The 16,808-nt window shown below is 41.5% G+C and overlaps 1 protein-coding gene across 21 annotated transcripts in view; it reads left to right on the top strand.

The window, feature by feature from the left end:
* Positions 1-16,296, top strand: part of ENTPD5 (ectonucleoside triphosphate diphosphohydrolase 5 (inactive)) — a 32,286-nt gene extending 15,990 nt beyond the window's left edge. For 12 of the 21 annotated variants that reach the window (XM_044773978.2, XM_070514032.1, XM_070514034.1 and 9 more), the window contains 13 exons: positions 2,340-2,625; positions 3,254-3,333; positions 4,814-4,957; positions 6,659-6,734; positions 7,011-7,046; positions 7,403-7,491; positions 7,742-7,821; positions 8,442-8,503; positions 9,490-9,591; positions 10,333-10,473; positions 11,740-11,796; positions 12,495-12,610; positions 15,249-16,296. In XM_044773978.2, the coding sequence (XP_044629913.1) occupies positions 2,340-2,625; positions 3,254-3,333; positions 4,814-4,957; positions 6,659-6,734; positions 7,011-7,046; positions 7,403-7,491; positions 7,742-7,821; positions 8,442-8,503; positions 9,490-9,591; positions 10,333-10,473; positions 11,740-11,796; positions 12,495-12,610; positions 15,249-15,335 (1,356 nt within the window). In that variant the 3' untranslated portion in view covers positions 15,336-16,296. Of the gene's footprint in view, positions 1-207; positions 539-2,339; positions 2,626-3,253; positions 3,334-4,813; positions 4,958-6,658; positions 6,735-7,010; positions 7,047-7,402; positions 7,492-7,741; positions 7,822-8,441; positions 8,504-9,489; positions 9,592-10,332; positions 10,474-11,739; positions 11,797-12,494; positions 12,611-15,248 lie in introns of all 21 variants that reach the window. The other 9 variants (XM_070514042.1, XM_070514043.1, XM_070514038.1 and 6 more) reach the window with 5 other exon arrangements.
* The last annotated feature ends 512 nt before the right edge of the window (positions 16,297-16,808 follow it).

Below are 16,808 nucleotides of genomic sequence, written 5' to 3'. Positions count from 1 at the left end.
CCTGGGTGCGGACGTGGCACCGCTTGGCAAAAGCCATGCTGTGGTAGGCGTCCCATGTATAAAGTAGAGGAGGATGGGCATGGAAGCTCAGGGCCAGTCTTCCTCAGCAAAAAGAGGAGGATTGGCAGTAGTTAGCTCAGGGCTAATCTTCCTCAAAAAAAAAAAAAAAATACTCAGAGAATCTGAAAAGGCTGTTTTTGTTTTCAGTTATTTGGATTGATCTCCATGACCAGCCTGTTTGCTGTAAAAGAAGAATCAGCCAAAGGGAGCGGATTTAAGATGTGACTTTGAATCTGGCCAGGCAGCTGCCCTGTTACGGTGGTTGATTTCCTAGGATGAAGTTTCCTTCGTTAGAGATTCCAAAAGTTTTCCTTTCTCAGCCAGTATCACTCATTCTTAACTACAGGATTCAAGTTCAGCCTTGAATAGCATTCAAACTCATAATTCTAACTCTGCCCTTGTAGTACCTCAGAACATCTCTATATTTTAAATAGTTTTAAATTTCAAGTGCAATTAACTTCAATTTGCTATATTTTATGTAAGTGTCATCTATGGGGAGAGAGGCATTTTGTTAACATGAACCCCAGGAGATAACAGACTTGAGAATGATTGAGAACCCTCCATCTGTGCTCCAAATATACCAAGTATTCTGTTAGAGATAAGGGGACCAGGATACGGGGACTTTGGAATTAGATCTTGTTTAACCAGTAACTATGACTTACCCAAGGAGACTGCAGAGATGAAAGCTGGATCAGAAGCCCTAAAAATGTTTGGAGCAAAGTACATAGGGGCAATTAAGGAATCATTAAATGTTAGAGGATAGGGGGCTGGCCCCATGGCCGAGTGGTTAAGTTCGTGCGCTCTGCTGCAGGCGGCCCAGTGTTTCGTTGGTTCGAATCCTGGGCGCGGACATGGCACTGCTCGTCGAGCCACGCTGAAGCAGCATCCCACATGCCACAACTAGAAGGACCCACAACGAAGAATATACAACTATGTACCGGGGGGCTTTGGGGAGAAAAAGGATAAAAATAAAATCTTAAAAAAAAAAATGTTAGAGGATAGATAGGGCATTCTTCATTAAGACCAGGGGAAAATATAGCCTAGTGCAGAGAAAATGTAGCCTATCCAGGAGACATTTTTCCATGTAACCTTCCTTGAGGTTTTCAGCATCAGCATTTGTATCTAGCCTACCATAATATACACATTCAAAACAAACAATGCTGAGCGCTAGTGCTAAGTTATTTCTTTGCTAAGGACACGTTAAGAACTACAGGCAGTAACTTGCCGTAAGGGAGGCATTTTGGAATCAGGGAAAAAGAAAGCTTGGCAAGCGTGAAGACTGATTTCTGATCAAGATTTCACCGCTGACTTGCTTTATGACTTTCAGCAAGTCATTGAACCTTTCTGTCTTAACTTGCCCATTTGCCCTAGGTTCTAATGGGAATAACATGATGTGAAACCTGCAAAGGATGTTTTAAAAACCATAATGGTTTATTTAAGTATTTTTAAATTAAGTTGTCTTATTTTCTTAAAATGTAGTTGTATGTGCAAGGCGTTGGCAATATTGTTGGCCTGGACAGGTGGCTCTCTGATGGCCTGATTTTTGAAGGCTGTGAATACCCCAATGCTAGGGACTTTATAACTTCTTTGTAACTTTATAACTTTAATTCAGAAATTGAAGCCTCTTATCATATCAATCAAAAAGAAGAGAGGGAAAGAAGGAGGGAGGGAAGGTTAGTTAGTGTATGACCTAAAGACAAAATGGAAAGAAGAAAACTAGACTCAGCAATAGGAGCAGAGTGGCAGAGAGAGCCTTTGAGTAAATGAGAGCAGAACAATTAAAAGCAGAACATGGGAGGGGCCGGCCCTGTGGCTGAGTGGTTAAGTTCCATGCTCCGCTTCTGTGGCCCAGGGTTTTGCTGGTCGGGATCCTTACGCAGACCTAGCACCGCTCATCAAACTGTGCTGAGGCGGTGTCCCACATGGTAAAACTAGAAGGACCTACAACTGTGTACTGGGGGGCTTTGGGGAGAAGAAGAAGGGAAAAAAAAGATTGGCAACAGATGTTAGCTCAGGGCCAGTCTTTAAAAAAAAAAAAAAGCAGAACATGGGAAAATATATCTTAAATCCCAATTTCTTTTGCAACCAGATACCCTTCAAAAAGGTGCTAAGAGCATATGTCACCCTGGTCTAGCTTGTTGTGCTAGTTATTAGAAATAGAGAAAGAGCACCTTGGGGAAAGGGGTGGGATTTCAATAATGAATGTTTCTTCTTTTACAAGTGTAAACAAAAAGGCCAGTTCGTCTAACCTTATATGTCTTTGTCCTTTGTCCTATAAGCCACTGCAGGTGTGTGAGCAGCACTCCTTCTGCAATAAAAGTCTAGACTCACCACATCTTGGAAAGAGAATGGCCACTTCCTCGGGGGCAGCCTTTTTTATGCTAGTGGCATCCTGTGTTTGCAGCACTGTCTTCCACAGAGACCAGCAGACTTGGTTTGAGGGTGTTTTCCTGTCTTCCATGTGCCCCCTCAATGTCAGTGCCAGCACTTTGTATGGAATCATGTTTGATGCAGGGAGCACTGGAACGCGGATTCATGTTTACACCTTTGTGCAGAAAATACCAGGTAGGTGCAATGGTACCCTCACCAGAATCTATAAATCTACACTTTAGCATCTCTTCCCAGAAACAAATGTGCGGACAGTGTGTGATGTGAATTACAGAATTTTATGGCTACTGAATGTCTTTCTTCAGACAACATTTTGGACTATAATTGAACACATATGGTTTAATTCAGTGTGAAATTAATAGAGATCTGAAATATATGTGTCCAAGAAATATAGCTGTAATTTGTCTTTCCTTTTCTCTAAAGGAGGTTGATAATCCAGGGTGCAGAATATTGAGAATATTGGGAGTGGTCTTGAGAGAAGGATCACTACCATCCATAGAGAATGGGATGAAGATTAACTTTCTCAGAATTTCCAGTGTTCTATCCTCAAGTTACATATAGATTCCAAGAAAAGGAGTAGGAGCTATGTGTCCACCAGAGAAAGGGCAGAGCAAGTCTCAAGGATTGCCTGTCGTCCTCTCTCCCACTACCCAATACTCCTGCAAGCCATTCCTCACAAGTGGGATTACTCTGGGGGGTAGCAGGTTAATCTAGTTGGTCATATCATACAGAGCCCAGTATCAGAAACAGCCTAACTTTTGGTAATCAGCCGTCTCTCTTCTGTTTTGTTCCATGGACAAAATAGGACAGCTTCCAATTCTGGAAGGGGAAATTTTTGAGTCTGTGAAGCCAGGCCTTTCTGCTTTTGTAGAGCAACCTAAGCAGGTGAGTTTCTTTTAATTAGATGTTTAGATTCTCAATGCCTTGATAGTTGTACCACATCGCTGCTGTTAAATATCTCATGCTGTTCACAACTAATATTGAGGTCACGTGTGAGATCAGTTTTCTGTCCTCAGCTAATCTCCTGGGTAACAGTAATTGTACACCCCGAGCTCACTAGGGTTTAGGTGGCAGGAGGCTAGAATAGATTGTGCATGCAGGGATGACATCATCTTTTAAGAGATTGTTCCTTTTGTATATACTGTTTAAGATTTTGAGTTGAAGCCATGAACTGCATTGATTAATGTAGATGCAGAAGATAGACATGAAGTTCTATAAGGTATGAGATATAAACATGGCAATTGAGGGAATGTAGACCCAATGATCTCCATTTCAGAGTGCCCTGGTATAGGACAGAACTATGCCTATACTCTAGAAATTAGGCAAGAATCCAGGATGACAAAGATCTTTGGTAGTAGAGGATGAATGAAGAGTTTTGTCATAACTGTCTTTCACATTTGAGCACTCACAATGTGCTACACTCAGTATGTCAGAGGCCATGCTGAAATGAAATAGAATAAGGCAAGTGTTGAACTTTGGTAGCAGATGTAAAGGTATTGTTCGGTATTACAAGCAGAATCATTAACCAAAGGAAAACCTGATGTTAAGAATGGCTTTGGACTTGAAGAACTGAGAGAATGTTTATTTTTTTAGCTCACTGTTGTGAAATGGCAAATGTACTAGAAAATTAGGAGCTGTTGAAAACATTACATTATTAGAACATGATTTGACATTTAGAGAAGAAAATTGTGTTGTAGTTGCTAATAATTATAATGATTAAGGGGCAGCATGTTATCAGAATAGATGTTCACGCAGAGAAACAGTGGATTTAAAATAATGGTTTTTAATTTATCATAAATTGAGCGTGTAGTGTACCATGCATGTAGGTGCTGGTGATACAAAAATAAACCTGACATCGTCTGTCCTTATGGAGATCATAAAAAGTGTAGCATAATAACAGCCACAGCTAGCATTTGTATGGCAGCTACACACAGTCTGCCTCATCTAATGCACAACAGTTTTGTTGTGGTATGAGATGTTTCTCCCAACTCAGAACTGAGGAGCCAAGCCCCAGGAAGCCTCTGTGTTAGGCCACAGGGCTGGCAAGCAAGTCTTCTAACTCAAAATCCTGTGTTTCCTTTACTGTACCCAACTTTCTGGCCTGAAGCTAATTTATGAGACACAAAATAATGATCAGTTAAAATGACCACACGATAATAGAATCGTTTTTATTATGACTTACTCAAAATAAAAGGGATTCTCCTTCAAGGAAGCCCACTTCTCTAGGTTTTTGCTCCTACAGAGAAGAGAGGGGTTGGAGCCCTCTGCTACCTCACTGTTATTACTCCCCCAGAGCATGTTGAGGGAATAGACAAGTGCCACTAAATGGACTGTTCACTGGATGAGGAGATCATCTCTTTTGAAGGGTGCTGAGACTGTCCAAGGACTCTTAGAGATGGCCAAAGACTCAATCCCCCGAAGTCACTGGAAAAGGACCCCAGTGGTCCTCAAGGCAACAGCAGGACTGCGCTTACTGCCAGAACAGAAAGCCCAGGCTCTGCTCTTTGAGGTAACCTTTGAAATCTTCTGCGTCTTGGATAATTCTTTTTCCTTGTATGAATATTTTCTGTGTGGGTTTTTAGCTCTTTGCAGTGTGACTGCTACCTTTAGGATTGCTGAAGCACTATGGTAACTCTGGCCTCCTGTTGTAGCCAGTTACTTACATTTTAAATGTTACTCTTGAATTTATAGAGCTTTTCCTAAAAAGCTTAGAAGTATTTCCTGTCCATGATATTCTTAATTCTCCTAACTTGTTAAAGCAGTATCATAGAAATTATTTTAAATCAGCTTTATCGAGATATAAGTTACATAAAATAAAATGAATACATTTTACGTGTACAGTTATATGAGTTTTGACAAACATAGAAGTGTCCTTGTGCTCCTCTGCAGTCAGTTTCTCCCTCCCCTGAAACCAGGCAACCACTGATCTGCTTTCTGTCATTCTGGATTAGTTTTGCTTGTTCTTACATTTCATATAAATGGAATCATACAGTTTATATTCTTTTGTGTCTCTGACTTTTTTCTCTCAGCATAAAGTTTTTGAGAAGACTCATGGAATTTTAAGTGTGAAAGATTTTTAAAGATCATCTGTTTCAACTTTCTTCTTATTCAGATAAAAAATATAGGTACAGAGAGTTTTTATTTTGCAAAAAACATTTAAACTAATAAGATTTAAATTACATATTGTGAAGAATATTTATAGGCAGAATCTCATTACAACAAAAATCACAGCAGAAAAGGATTCTGTATTACAAGTGTGCTAATCCAGTCCTCTAAATCTACATTCCTTTGACTGTCAGCACAGAGGTCTGAAGTCCTTATCCAAGGACAAGCTGCCTGGCATATCTACTTGAGAATCCGAATCCCAATTCTTCATTAATTTATTCACTTTTTTATTCAGCATATGAATGCTTACTATGTTCTGGGCACTGAAGTTACTGGAGATTTAGAGCAGGGAACAAAAAAGACAAATAGTCCCTGCCCTCGTGGAGCTTACATTCTAGTTGCAAGAAGACAGAAAATAAACAACTAAACAAGTCAATACAAAGTATGTCAGGTACTGTACAAGCTATGGAGAAAAAAAAGCAGGGTAAAGCAGCTAGGGAATGCTGGTGTGGGTGTGGGCAAGATGCTATTTTAAATAGGGTGGTCAGAGAAGACCTCATTGATCAGAGATATGAGGGGAATGAAGAAGCAAGCTATACAAGACATTTGTAGGATGACTATTCCAGGCTAATAAAACATGAGAGAGCAGCAGAAACTTTCCTATAGCCTCAGGAGCCACTCGTGCCCAACTCTTCTCTACTCTTGGAGTTTATCTGCTCATCTAAGAAATGGATTGGGAAATGGTCCTCCTAGGTTCCAGTGTGTGTCCAGGTAGAATTAATCAGGTGTTTTAAAAACAACATGACAGGATCTTGATTTGAACTGGCAGGGTCTAATGCTGTTTCCTAGGTCCAGTTCACCTATAAATTTAGATGGTTTGGTTGAGATTTAAAGTCTAAGGAACGCTTGTGTTTTTGTTTTTACAAGAAACCAATGGCTTGCCTAGTTCGTTCTCTAGTTTCTTAAGGAAAAGTAATGAGTTCTGCTAAAATTTTATCTAGGGAAAATGAAGAGAGCAATTTTCTAAGCCTTATAGGATGCAGCAAAAATATGGAAATCTGTTTTATTGCCTTAGGGAATCCAGATATTTTTCCTTTTTCTCTAGGTAAGAGAGATCTTCAAGAAGTCACCTTTCCTGGTACCAGATGACAGTGTTAGCATCATGGACGGATCCTATGAAGGTGGGAGAGGTGTTGATATATATATGTTTTAAGGGGAGAGGGCCAGGGTTAATAAAAGATTTGATTAAAGGAACTGGGAACAGGAATGGGGGTGCTGAAGAAAAAGGAACTAAGTAAGAAGAAACAAATAAGCAAAAGGAAGGGGATAGCAGGAAATGGAAGGGCCGGGAGAAGGAAAATGGGTACTTTAGACATGAAATTTGGAGAGAAGATGGGGCCAGGAAAGAGGGGGAAAAGGTGCTCTGGGCGTAATCCTTGTCTTTCTCTCTTTTTTAGGCATATTAGCTTGGGTTACCGTGAATTTTCTGACAGGTAATATATTCTCAAGTTTATCTTTAGACCTTAACTGGGTTTCACACGTGGTCAGAGAGCAAAAATCCCTTTCTTTTTTCCTGTGTTGTTCCTTCTTTTTTTTTTAAAAAAAAAAGGGGGGGAAAGGAAAGACAGGAAGTTAATGTTTAGAACCTGCCTTCAAGGCCTCAGCTGCAGCAAGAGTCTGTCCAGGTTAGTATTTGCCTTCAGTCCTTGGGGCTGGGAAGCAGTGGAGTATTTATGGAATTCCTCGGATATACTCAGATATACGACAAGAACAGGGGAGAAGTGGCAGACAGAGGAGTGTTGGGCTGTCCAGGAAGCAGAAGATGTCTAGAGCTGACTCTCATTCACAGGTCAGCTGCATAGCCACAGCCAGGAGACTGTGGGGATCCTGGACCTGGGTGGGGCCTCGACCCAAATCACGTTCCTGCCTCGGTTTGAGGTGAGTCATTTATACGAAGGTCTGGTTGGCAACCCATTTAGCAGATATATCATGGTGCCAAGAAAGTGGTGCCCCATTTTCAGACAGCAGCTCCACCATGAATAGGCTGAATAGAGTAAATTAATGACTGGGTGTATTTCCCCATGCCCCTTCACTGTTGACAGTCCAGGGGAGGGACAGGGATGGTGGTGATAACATCTTCAGTTAATTGCAGATCCTGAATAGTTTTTTTGCTTTTTCTGATTTGCAGGAAACCCTGGAGCAAACCCCTAGGGGCTACCTTACTTCTTTTGAGATGTTTAACAGCACTTATAAGCTCTATACACATAGGTGAGGCGGGGGACAGGGAGGAATAATAATGTTTTACGTTGTATGATTCTGCCAACTATCAAAATGTTTTCCTATCTATTATTGCATCTGGCCAGCCTTACAAAGTCTTTGCCAATCCCTGAAGGCCTAATAACTGAAACCCAAGCCACTTACCAAAGCTCAAGGACCCGAGAGGTTTCTCCAATCTTGGCCTCAAAAGTGTAATTTAGAGTCAAAAGTTTTCTCTAGAGAGAGGACACTCAGAGAAGTTTGAGCCAAAGCTCTGTGCTAACTCTTGAGCTTGCCTTCAGCTGTTCAAAATCCAGCCTTGGATTTCATCACAGTGGGGTCGGGAGCTAAGATAACGAGAGCTTTTCTGGGGATGGCTCCCAAGGTGGAAGCCTAGGAAGTGTCCCTGTCTCTGGCCTTTAAATCATAGCTGTGGAAAGTTCTTACTGCATGGCCTTGATCTGAACTGTGCGGAAATCACCGCTTGTCCATACAAGATGAATAGGTCACAGAGAACAAGGTTTTCCTCCCACCAGAGAGAGACAGAGAAACCATGTTACTTTTGAAAGATGTGGCTTTAGGCTGGAGAACTTGGGGACCAGCATGAAATTAGTCAATCCTGTATTTTACAGTTACTTGGGATTTGGATTGAAAGCTGCAAGACTAGCAACCCTGGGAGCCCTGGAGATGGAAGGTTCGTCTGGGTACCTGTGTTGGTTGGGGTATGGTGAGAGTGGCACCAACACTCAGCTTGCCTTTTCCTTTCCTTGGTAGTGATTCTGTGGAGGAAAGGGTTATGCTCAATTAGGAAGCATATGTGGTATACATAATAATAGCAAATTCCTTTTCTACTGTATGCGTTCTAGTTTTGTATACATTATTAGCCATTTCTAGAATGAGATCTGTTAATACAGGGAGAACAGCCTGTGGCCAGGAGGCTGAAGTGTCGGCAGAAATTCAGGGCTCAAAGAGTAAATTTGGCAGGAGCTTGCTCAAGCCCTTAGTTTACATGGGAGGTGCAGGAAGCAGCATCGGTCCACTTGCAAGGTGGGGTAACTGAGCAACTCAGTCATCTCTTCACTGGTGGTAGAGGGATTAATAGCTCAGCTTTTGGGGTCAGGCAGAACTGGGTTTAGTCCGTTTTGTGATTTGGGGCAAGTTAGCTAACCTTTCTGTGCCCCTTTCCTCACCTTAAATGGGATTTTGTATTTAGCGCACTTTGTACATTGCCTGGCTCACAGTAAGCGTTTATTGTGGTGATGATTGTATAGCATTTCAGAGTTTACAAAACATCTTCAAATGTACTTCATTTAAGCCTCACGACAACCAATGAGAAAAGAGAACAGTATTTTTTTCCTTTTTTGACAAAGGAGGGAACTTATTCCATTGTAGCTTTGGGATTTCTTTGAGATGTGATGAAAGCCATAGACCCCTCCACCAAACGCATCTATGCACAAAAATTTGCCTGTAGTTTCAGGGGGCTCACCAACCGCACAAAGCCCATCAAGGAACCCTGAGTTCAGAATTTCTGTCATAGGATGCAGTCGTGGAACTAATTTCATACAATTTTAAGGCCCAGCCACCTTGGCAATTCTTTTCAGCCTTACTGGCTTCTCGTTTGCCTTCCCCTCTCTCTCTCTCACATCCTTGCCTCTTATTTTGTGGCCTGGTTTCTTTCAGGGATTGACGGACACACTTTCCGAAGTGCCTGTCTACCGAGATGGTTGGAAGCAGAGTGGATCTTTGGGGGTGTGAAATACCAGTATGGTGGCAACCAAGAAGGCGAGTGATGTTTTTTCACTAGTTGAAATTACTCACAGGAAAAGTCCCATGGGAAGCTTTTTGCAGAGCTCAGGAGAAGCTTGTCATGTTGCAGGGACTCATTCCAAATAGATCTTGGTATGCCTCCAAGGAATAATGTGAAGTGACAGTGAACAAGGCAGCTGTCACCCTGCATCCTGCTCCTTTCCTGGCCAAGTGTTGTGGATCCATTAGAAACCTGTCTTACCCTGGGTCTAATCCTTTAAGGGTTTCTCCCCTCAGCAGGGTGAAACTCTGTTTCAGGTTCAGTTAATGTTTAGCTATTTAAACTACAGTAAAACTTAAAATGGGGTGATAGGAAGAATAATTCAGCTTACGTATTATAAAAGGCATACACCTTAAAATCAAGGTAAAAACTTGATTTTTCCAGTGAAAGAAGCAGATGAGCCTTCTGGATACCTCATATAAATACCATGAAACATAATGCCAGGCAGCAGCTCGGGGTGGGCTGCGGCTGTTTTTGGTGAACACAGGTGGGGGGGGAGCTGCCATGGAGAAGCAGGTACCTTTCCTCCAGAGAGATGAGGCTGCAGAAGTTTGCTCATCTTTGTTTGTAACCCTTTGTCCTGAGCCTCAGCCTCTGCTGTCCTTGATCCTCCTTGTTTCCTTGTTTCTTTGTTGCTTCCAGCAGCTTGCCTCTGAGTGTGGTTCCTTTCCCTATCATTTTTCTCACCTTGCCCCCATGCACCTTTGCCCTGGCAGGAGAGATGGGCTTTGAGCCCTGCTATGCTGAAGTGCTGAGGGTGGTCCAAGGAAAACTTCACCAGCCAGTTGAGGTCCAGAGAAGCTCCTTCTATGCTTTCTCTTACTATTATGATCGAGCTGTTGACACAGCCATGATTGGTAAGTTCACTCTAGGTGAGGTGTCAGTCCAGGAGGAAACTGGGCAAGGCTGTGCTGGGGAAGGGAAAGGGAGAAAAGGAGTATTTGAAAAGCTTTGTCGGAGCTGATCACGCTATTCTTCAGTGCTGGTTGTTGAGTGACACTAGTCACTCAAATGGAAAGGTGAATATGATTTAGAATCTTTTGGAACTGGAAGAATGTCTAAACAAATATACACGAAATATTTTTTTTAACATTTTTTTTTTAAAAGATTGGCACCTGAGCTAACAACTGTTGCCAATCTTTTTTTTGCTTTTTCTCCCCAAATCCCCCCAGTACCTAGTTGTACATTTTAGTTGTGGGTCCTTCTAGTTGTGGCATGTGGGATGCTGCCTCAGCATGACCTGAGGAGCGGTGCCATGTCCGTGCCCAGGATCCGAACCAGTGAAACCCCAGGCTGCCGAAGCGCAGCATGCGAACTTAACCACTCGGCCACAGGGCCAGCCCCATTTTTTAACATTTTTATTGAGGTATAATTGACATAACATAAAATGCACATATTTAAAGTGTACAATTTGCTAAGTGTTGACATGTATACACCCATGAAACCATCACCAGATTCAAGATAACGAACATATTCACCACCCCAAAAAGTTTCCTCTTCTCCCTTTATAACTTTTTCCTTACTATAATAGTAATGATTTTTGTTTAGCTGTGAGAATGTATATATGTGATGTGTTATGGCCTGAGATATGAATTAATTTTCTATTTTCTAATATGTTTTTTAATGGATCAATTTTTTTTATTGTGGTTAAATATATACAACATAAAATAGATTATAAATAAATAAAATAGGGGCTGGCCCCATGGCATAGTGGTTAAGTCTGGTGCCCTTTGCTTCAGCAGCTCGGCTTTGTGGGTTTGGATCCTGGGCACAGACCTATACCACTCATCAAGCCATGCTGTTGTGGCAACTCACGTACAAAATAGAGGAGGATTGGCACAGATGTTAGCTCAGGGCTAATCTTCCTCAGGCAAAAAAAGAAGATTGGCAACAGATGTTAGCTCAGAGCGAATCTTGCTCAGCAAAAAAAAGGAAAGAAAATAAATAAGTAAATAAAATAGACTGCCTAAATTATACTGTAGGGATATGTCATGTTTGTTTATCCAGTTCTCTAATGTTGTAAATTTTATTTCCAGTTTTTCATTATTATAAATATCACTAGGATGAATTTCTTTGTTTTCTTAAAGGCTTTTGACATCAGCTACTGTTCTGTTTCATTTCAGATTATGAAAAGGGGGGTGTTTTAAAAGTTGAAGATTTTGAAAGAAAAGCAAGGGAAGGTAAGTGTCAGTGGCAGCCCTTGAAGGCGACTCATGAGACTGTGCCTGCCAATTCCAGTGACCTTAAAGTGACCTAAAGCACCAGTCAGCAGAAAGCCTCTCAGAAGGCTGGTTTCCTGTCTTTGCCAAGAGCTAAAAGCATTAAGTGGCAAAGAATATATGAGAATATAAGAGGCTCTCCGGAAATGGTGAAAACCTTTTCTTCCTTCTGCATTTCTTCCTTCCTTTTTTTTTTTTAAATTAAAATAGTGCTATCAGTTAATGAGACACTGAACACCAAAATATATGGGACAATAGTCACAGAGGCTTCCTTGAGAGAGTCCATCAAAAATACAAATAAATGATCTTATCCAGTGGCCCCAAAGTAGGGCCCCAAAGACACTTGCCCTGTCTTCTAGGCCTTATCATTAATAATATTTAAAGGACTTAGTTGAATGATCCCCAAGTCATAGAAATTTAGCAAATAAACTAGGGCCCATGTACATTTGAGTAGATAAGATGTAACATCAGAAATGTGCAAGTTCTTAAGAAGCTGCAGTCTTACAGAAGCTGTTAGTGCACAGTTCTAGCCTCTAAGACTCCTAGACATCTGGGAGATGGAGAATGAAGAATTCTGCTTTGTTTATTTTAAGTCTATGTTTAGAGAAAATCATACACCTCTCAGCTGGCCATAAACTTGAACTCTCTCTCCCCTTCAGTGTGTGATAACTTGGAAAACTTCACCTCGGGCAGTCCTTTCCTGTGCATGGATCTCAGCTACATCACAGCCTTGTTGAGGGACGGCTTTGGCTTTGCAGACAGCACCATCTTACAGGTAAAAACGAGGTTACCAAAGTCGCATAACAGTCTTCTTATTTGGAGTTGGGAAGAAAGAGTTAAGAACTTGTTTAGTAATCAGAGTGGCTCTAGGTAGAATTATGAGGTATTTTCATTCAGGCTATGGACAAGGCACTGTGCCAGGCACCATGAATGTGGGAAATTACCTTGATGCAACAGCAGCTTCTAAATACATAACCAGGCAAGCTATCCCAGAGGTCACAGAGCAGAAAGGCTCGCAGCCCAAATTAAGATGCCCAAGTCACATGGTTTATTATTAAATCAATTTCAAAACCCAGGGTGAGAAGCAAGGGGAAAGAGATAGGATAGGTGAACACACAGGATAGGGTGCAAGCAGGTTGGAAGTGCTACACTTCCTCAATCCTGAGTTAGTCTGTTCTGCCTCTCTTTGCCACTGATAGTATGGTTACAAGTACTAGAGCTGAAATTTGATCAAGGGGGCATAAGGACAGAAGGTGCCTGGGGCCATCACACAAACTTGCTCTATTTGAAGAGGCATAGAGGCAAGTACCCTGGTGGTAGCATTAGCTCACTCATTAGCCCATTAGATGGTTTAACTTGGCAGAGGACATGAGGGACCAGAAGAGTGTCACCAATGAGTGGCTGATTTAAGACCTCATGAATATCGACTGCCTTGCATATATGTAGTATGTCATATAGATTTTATGTGTGCCTTGTATGTTTAACGCCTCTTGAATCTTGGGTCGCTCTTTATCTTCCTATCTCTTTCCATCTGTTTCAGCACGCGGAAGCACAACTTTATCTGTAGTAATTTATTTATCTATTCTAAACACATCATCCATTTCATTATTTTCTTGTCTTCGCTACCATAATTGAATTATTGTACATTATAGTTACAAAGATGATTAAGATGTAATCTTTGTTCTCAAATAGCATATAGTCTATAAGAGGAGATGTGACAAAAATATAGCTATGGGACAAGGCAACTTTGAACTTTGGGGTCAAGTAAGTAGACTGTATTTTGTCTTTGAAGCACCCCCTACCTTCCCTTGTGCCACACTTCCCCTTCCTGTTTCCTCAGTTCCAGATGAGTTTACATTGCCCCACTTCTTGTGTCATACAGATTTCATAAACTCATTTTTACTAAAGTATTTGGATTTAATGTGTTGTATCTGCCAAGAACATCAGCATTTAAAGTGCCTAACACAGAAGAGTTACTTGCCAGTAGAGTCAGTATAGTGTAGTGTTTAAAGCACGGGTTCTGTTGGCCATCAGATCTGGGTTCAAGTTCTGATTCTGCAAGCTTACTAGCTCTGTGACGTTAGATGATTTACTCCCCCTCTCTAACTTTTAGGTTCCTCATCCAAAACACAGGGATCCTTAGAGTACCTATTTCGTAGGGCTGCTATGAAAATTGAGATAACGCATTTAAAGCACAATGCACATAGTAAGTTGTTAATATTGGTGTCACTATTTCCGTAGGCATTTCACACCAATCGGGGATAGATTTACAGATAAGAGAGGTCATCCTAAGCCCTCAATACATACTAAGTTAACAACTTCCTCTAATTAAGCATCAATATTAACCAAGTTATTTAAGGACAATTTTCTGCTATTTCCAGTGTTGGCATCCTTTTAGTCTTTCTGATTTCAATGGCAGCAGAATTTAAACCAGGAGTGGACAGTCCCCTGTCCCAGAGATCACTTCACTTCGGCACCTGTATCCCCAGACTGTCAGCCCAGTCCTGAGGACACAGGAAGAGCATTTGGTGTGGGGGGACACTCCCAATTTGACGCAGGTGTCTCAGACTAAACCTCAAGATAATGATTCACATGCCATCCTTCCTAGTTTTGGGCACAGTGACTAGACTAGATTCATCAGGTCAACACAGATAAGTATTGTGTCATAAGAAGTTAGTACTAGAAGGAAAGAATAAAATCAATCCATTGGTTTCCAAACTTTTTATGTGTGTGGTGGCGGTAGCATCTTTATTCAACAAAACAGAATGCCAGTAAACTGATAAAAGTGGAGCTATCGGATGGAAGCAGATAGGGGGCCTGGAACTCCTTCACCACTTGGCCTCTCTTCCTTCTTTGAAGTCTTTTCCATGATCCCCTAGGATTGTGAAAAACACAATTTGATAAACACTAATCTAATCCCTTTGTTATGTGGTTAGGAAATTGGGTCTAAACTTTGCCCAAGGTCACTGAACTAATTGAGGCACAACCTGGCCTAGAATGCCTTAAATGCCTTGGTTGGTTAACATTAGTGCTTAAGAAGATGCAGTTGCTTATAAAGTATGAATTGAGAAGTTTAGTATGTTCTTTTCCTATCCCTAAATCTATTCCCAACTCCTGTTATATTTAGTTTAAGGATTAGGGAAAGAGTTTAGAAGCCTGTGTAGAAGGCTTGGGTGGGACCACTTCCTGGCCAGAAGATACAGGGATCCAACTGGCAGGTGTAGGGGTGATAGGCTATGGCGGGAGGGAAACTTACAGAGAGGGGTAGTGGAAAGCCTCCAAGACCGGCTACTCTCAGTTTTGCCTTGGTTTGGCTTTGTGGATGATCTTTGCAGATATGCTCTGCCCATGTCATGCTTGTTAGAGTTGAAAATTGAATGAAAATGTGAACTTTTTTTTCTCTTCCCCAACAGCTTGCAAAGAAAGTGAACAACATAGAGACAGGCTGGGCCTTGGGGGCCACCTTTCATCTGCTGCAGTCTCTGGGCATCTCCAACTGAGGCCAAGCCCTTCCTCTGAGGCCTGCATTCACCAACAACCTTTTTAAAGGGAGAAGGAGAGAGGACTCAGCCATGTTCTGAGCTAGTCTGGGGACAGCCTAGACTGAAGCCCAGCAGCTGGCTTCTTCGGGAGTGAGGGGCTTCTGTAGACAGGTTTTGCCCTTAAGTCTAGAGATCTGGATTTAATTAATTTTACACATCTAATGTGAACTGTTATCTAACCATTCTGTGTGCACAGCTGGCACCAGAGTCTAAATCTTTGAGATTCCTTGTGTGATAGCCAAAAGGAACAGCTTTGGAACTTAACCTTGGAGAGCCCAGGGACAGGTCCCTGGAAACCAAAGAAAATTCTCATTTCAACCTTTTGAGTGCCTCATTCCTTTGAACATTTTAATTTTCCTCTTACCTGCTAAACTAAGCTGAATGATTGCAATCCCATGCCCTATCAATACCAGGTTTTTTTGTTCCTCCTACAGTCTGCCCTGTCCCACACTTACCTCCACCCATCTCCCCTGAAAAAGTCTACTGTGAAAGCTACAAGTTTGGGGAGGTACACTCTTTTCATGTATAATTTAAGGGGGAGAAAAAGTACCATATCTCAAGTTGTGTGATCCTGCTTTGTGCTAGCTCCAATCAGCCAGCAGACAGCCATGCTAAATCTTAGCAGGATGGAAAGCAACCGTAACTGGGCAGATCCCAGTCTTAAGAAAGGAGGCCATCAAGTCTCTAGGGACGTGTTTTGGGAGGGTGTGTCTGCCTTGTATGTCACCTTTTTTTAATCAACTTTTTATCAGTCAATCCTGAGATTAATGAACATGTCTAACCTTATAGGAATGTATGTGTATTCAGTGCCAGAACCTCCTAGCAGGCTAATGTTTATAGTAATTTGTCATCCTAAACTCGTTTTCTTTGTATGTCTAAGAAATAAAAAGTGGATTCTCTTTTTGAGTTTGAATACTCAGAGCTCTTGATTTTGTGAATTATTTCCCCTAAAATTCATTATCTTGCACTTTCCCACATGACCATCATCTGCTGCTCTCTGCCCACTCGAGTCTCTTGGATTTGAAAGATCTTCCTGTCATCTGCCTCCTCTGCCTTGGCTCTTTACCTCCAGCTCCTTTCCCGCAGAGTTTGTACCTCCCCAAACTTGTAGCTTGTACAGTAGACTCTCTCTTTCAACTTTCTCACAAAAGATATTAAATATACCTGGCCCTCACACCAGTTCCTGGGGAAACTTATTTTTTACAGTTATTCCATTGAATCAATAAAGACTTAACATCTGATATGTTTAAGTAACTAGGCAAATTTCTACATCCTCAATCCCCAAATTTTGGATTTTTTTTTAATTCAATGTGGAATTTCTTCAGAGTCTTCACACTGACTTTTATTATACAAGGTCACCTTTATACCTATTGTCTTCCTCAAAAAAATTATTATACATAATGAAATAAAGTCTTTAGAGTTAGAAACAGC

Source organism: Equus asinus, chromosome 7 (assembly GCF_041296235.1).
Source record: "Equus asinus isolate D_3611 breed Donkey chromosome 7, EquAss-T2T_v2, whole genome shotgun sequence".
Classification (NCBI taxonomy): domain Eukaryota; kingdom Metazoa; phylum Chordata; class Mammalia; order Perissodactyla; family Equidae; genus Equus; species Equus asinus.
The sequence above is the reverse complement of the archived record's forward strand: the minus strand, read 5'-3'. Positions and strand labels throughout refer to the sequence as shown.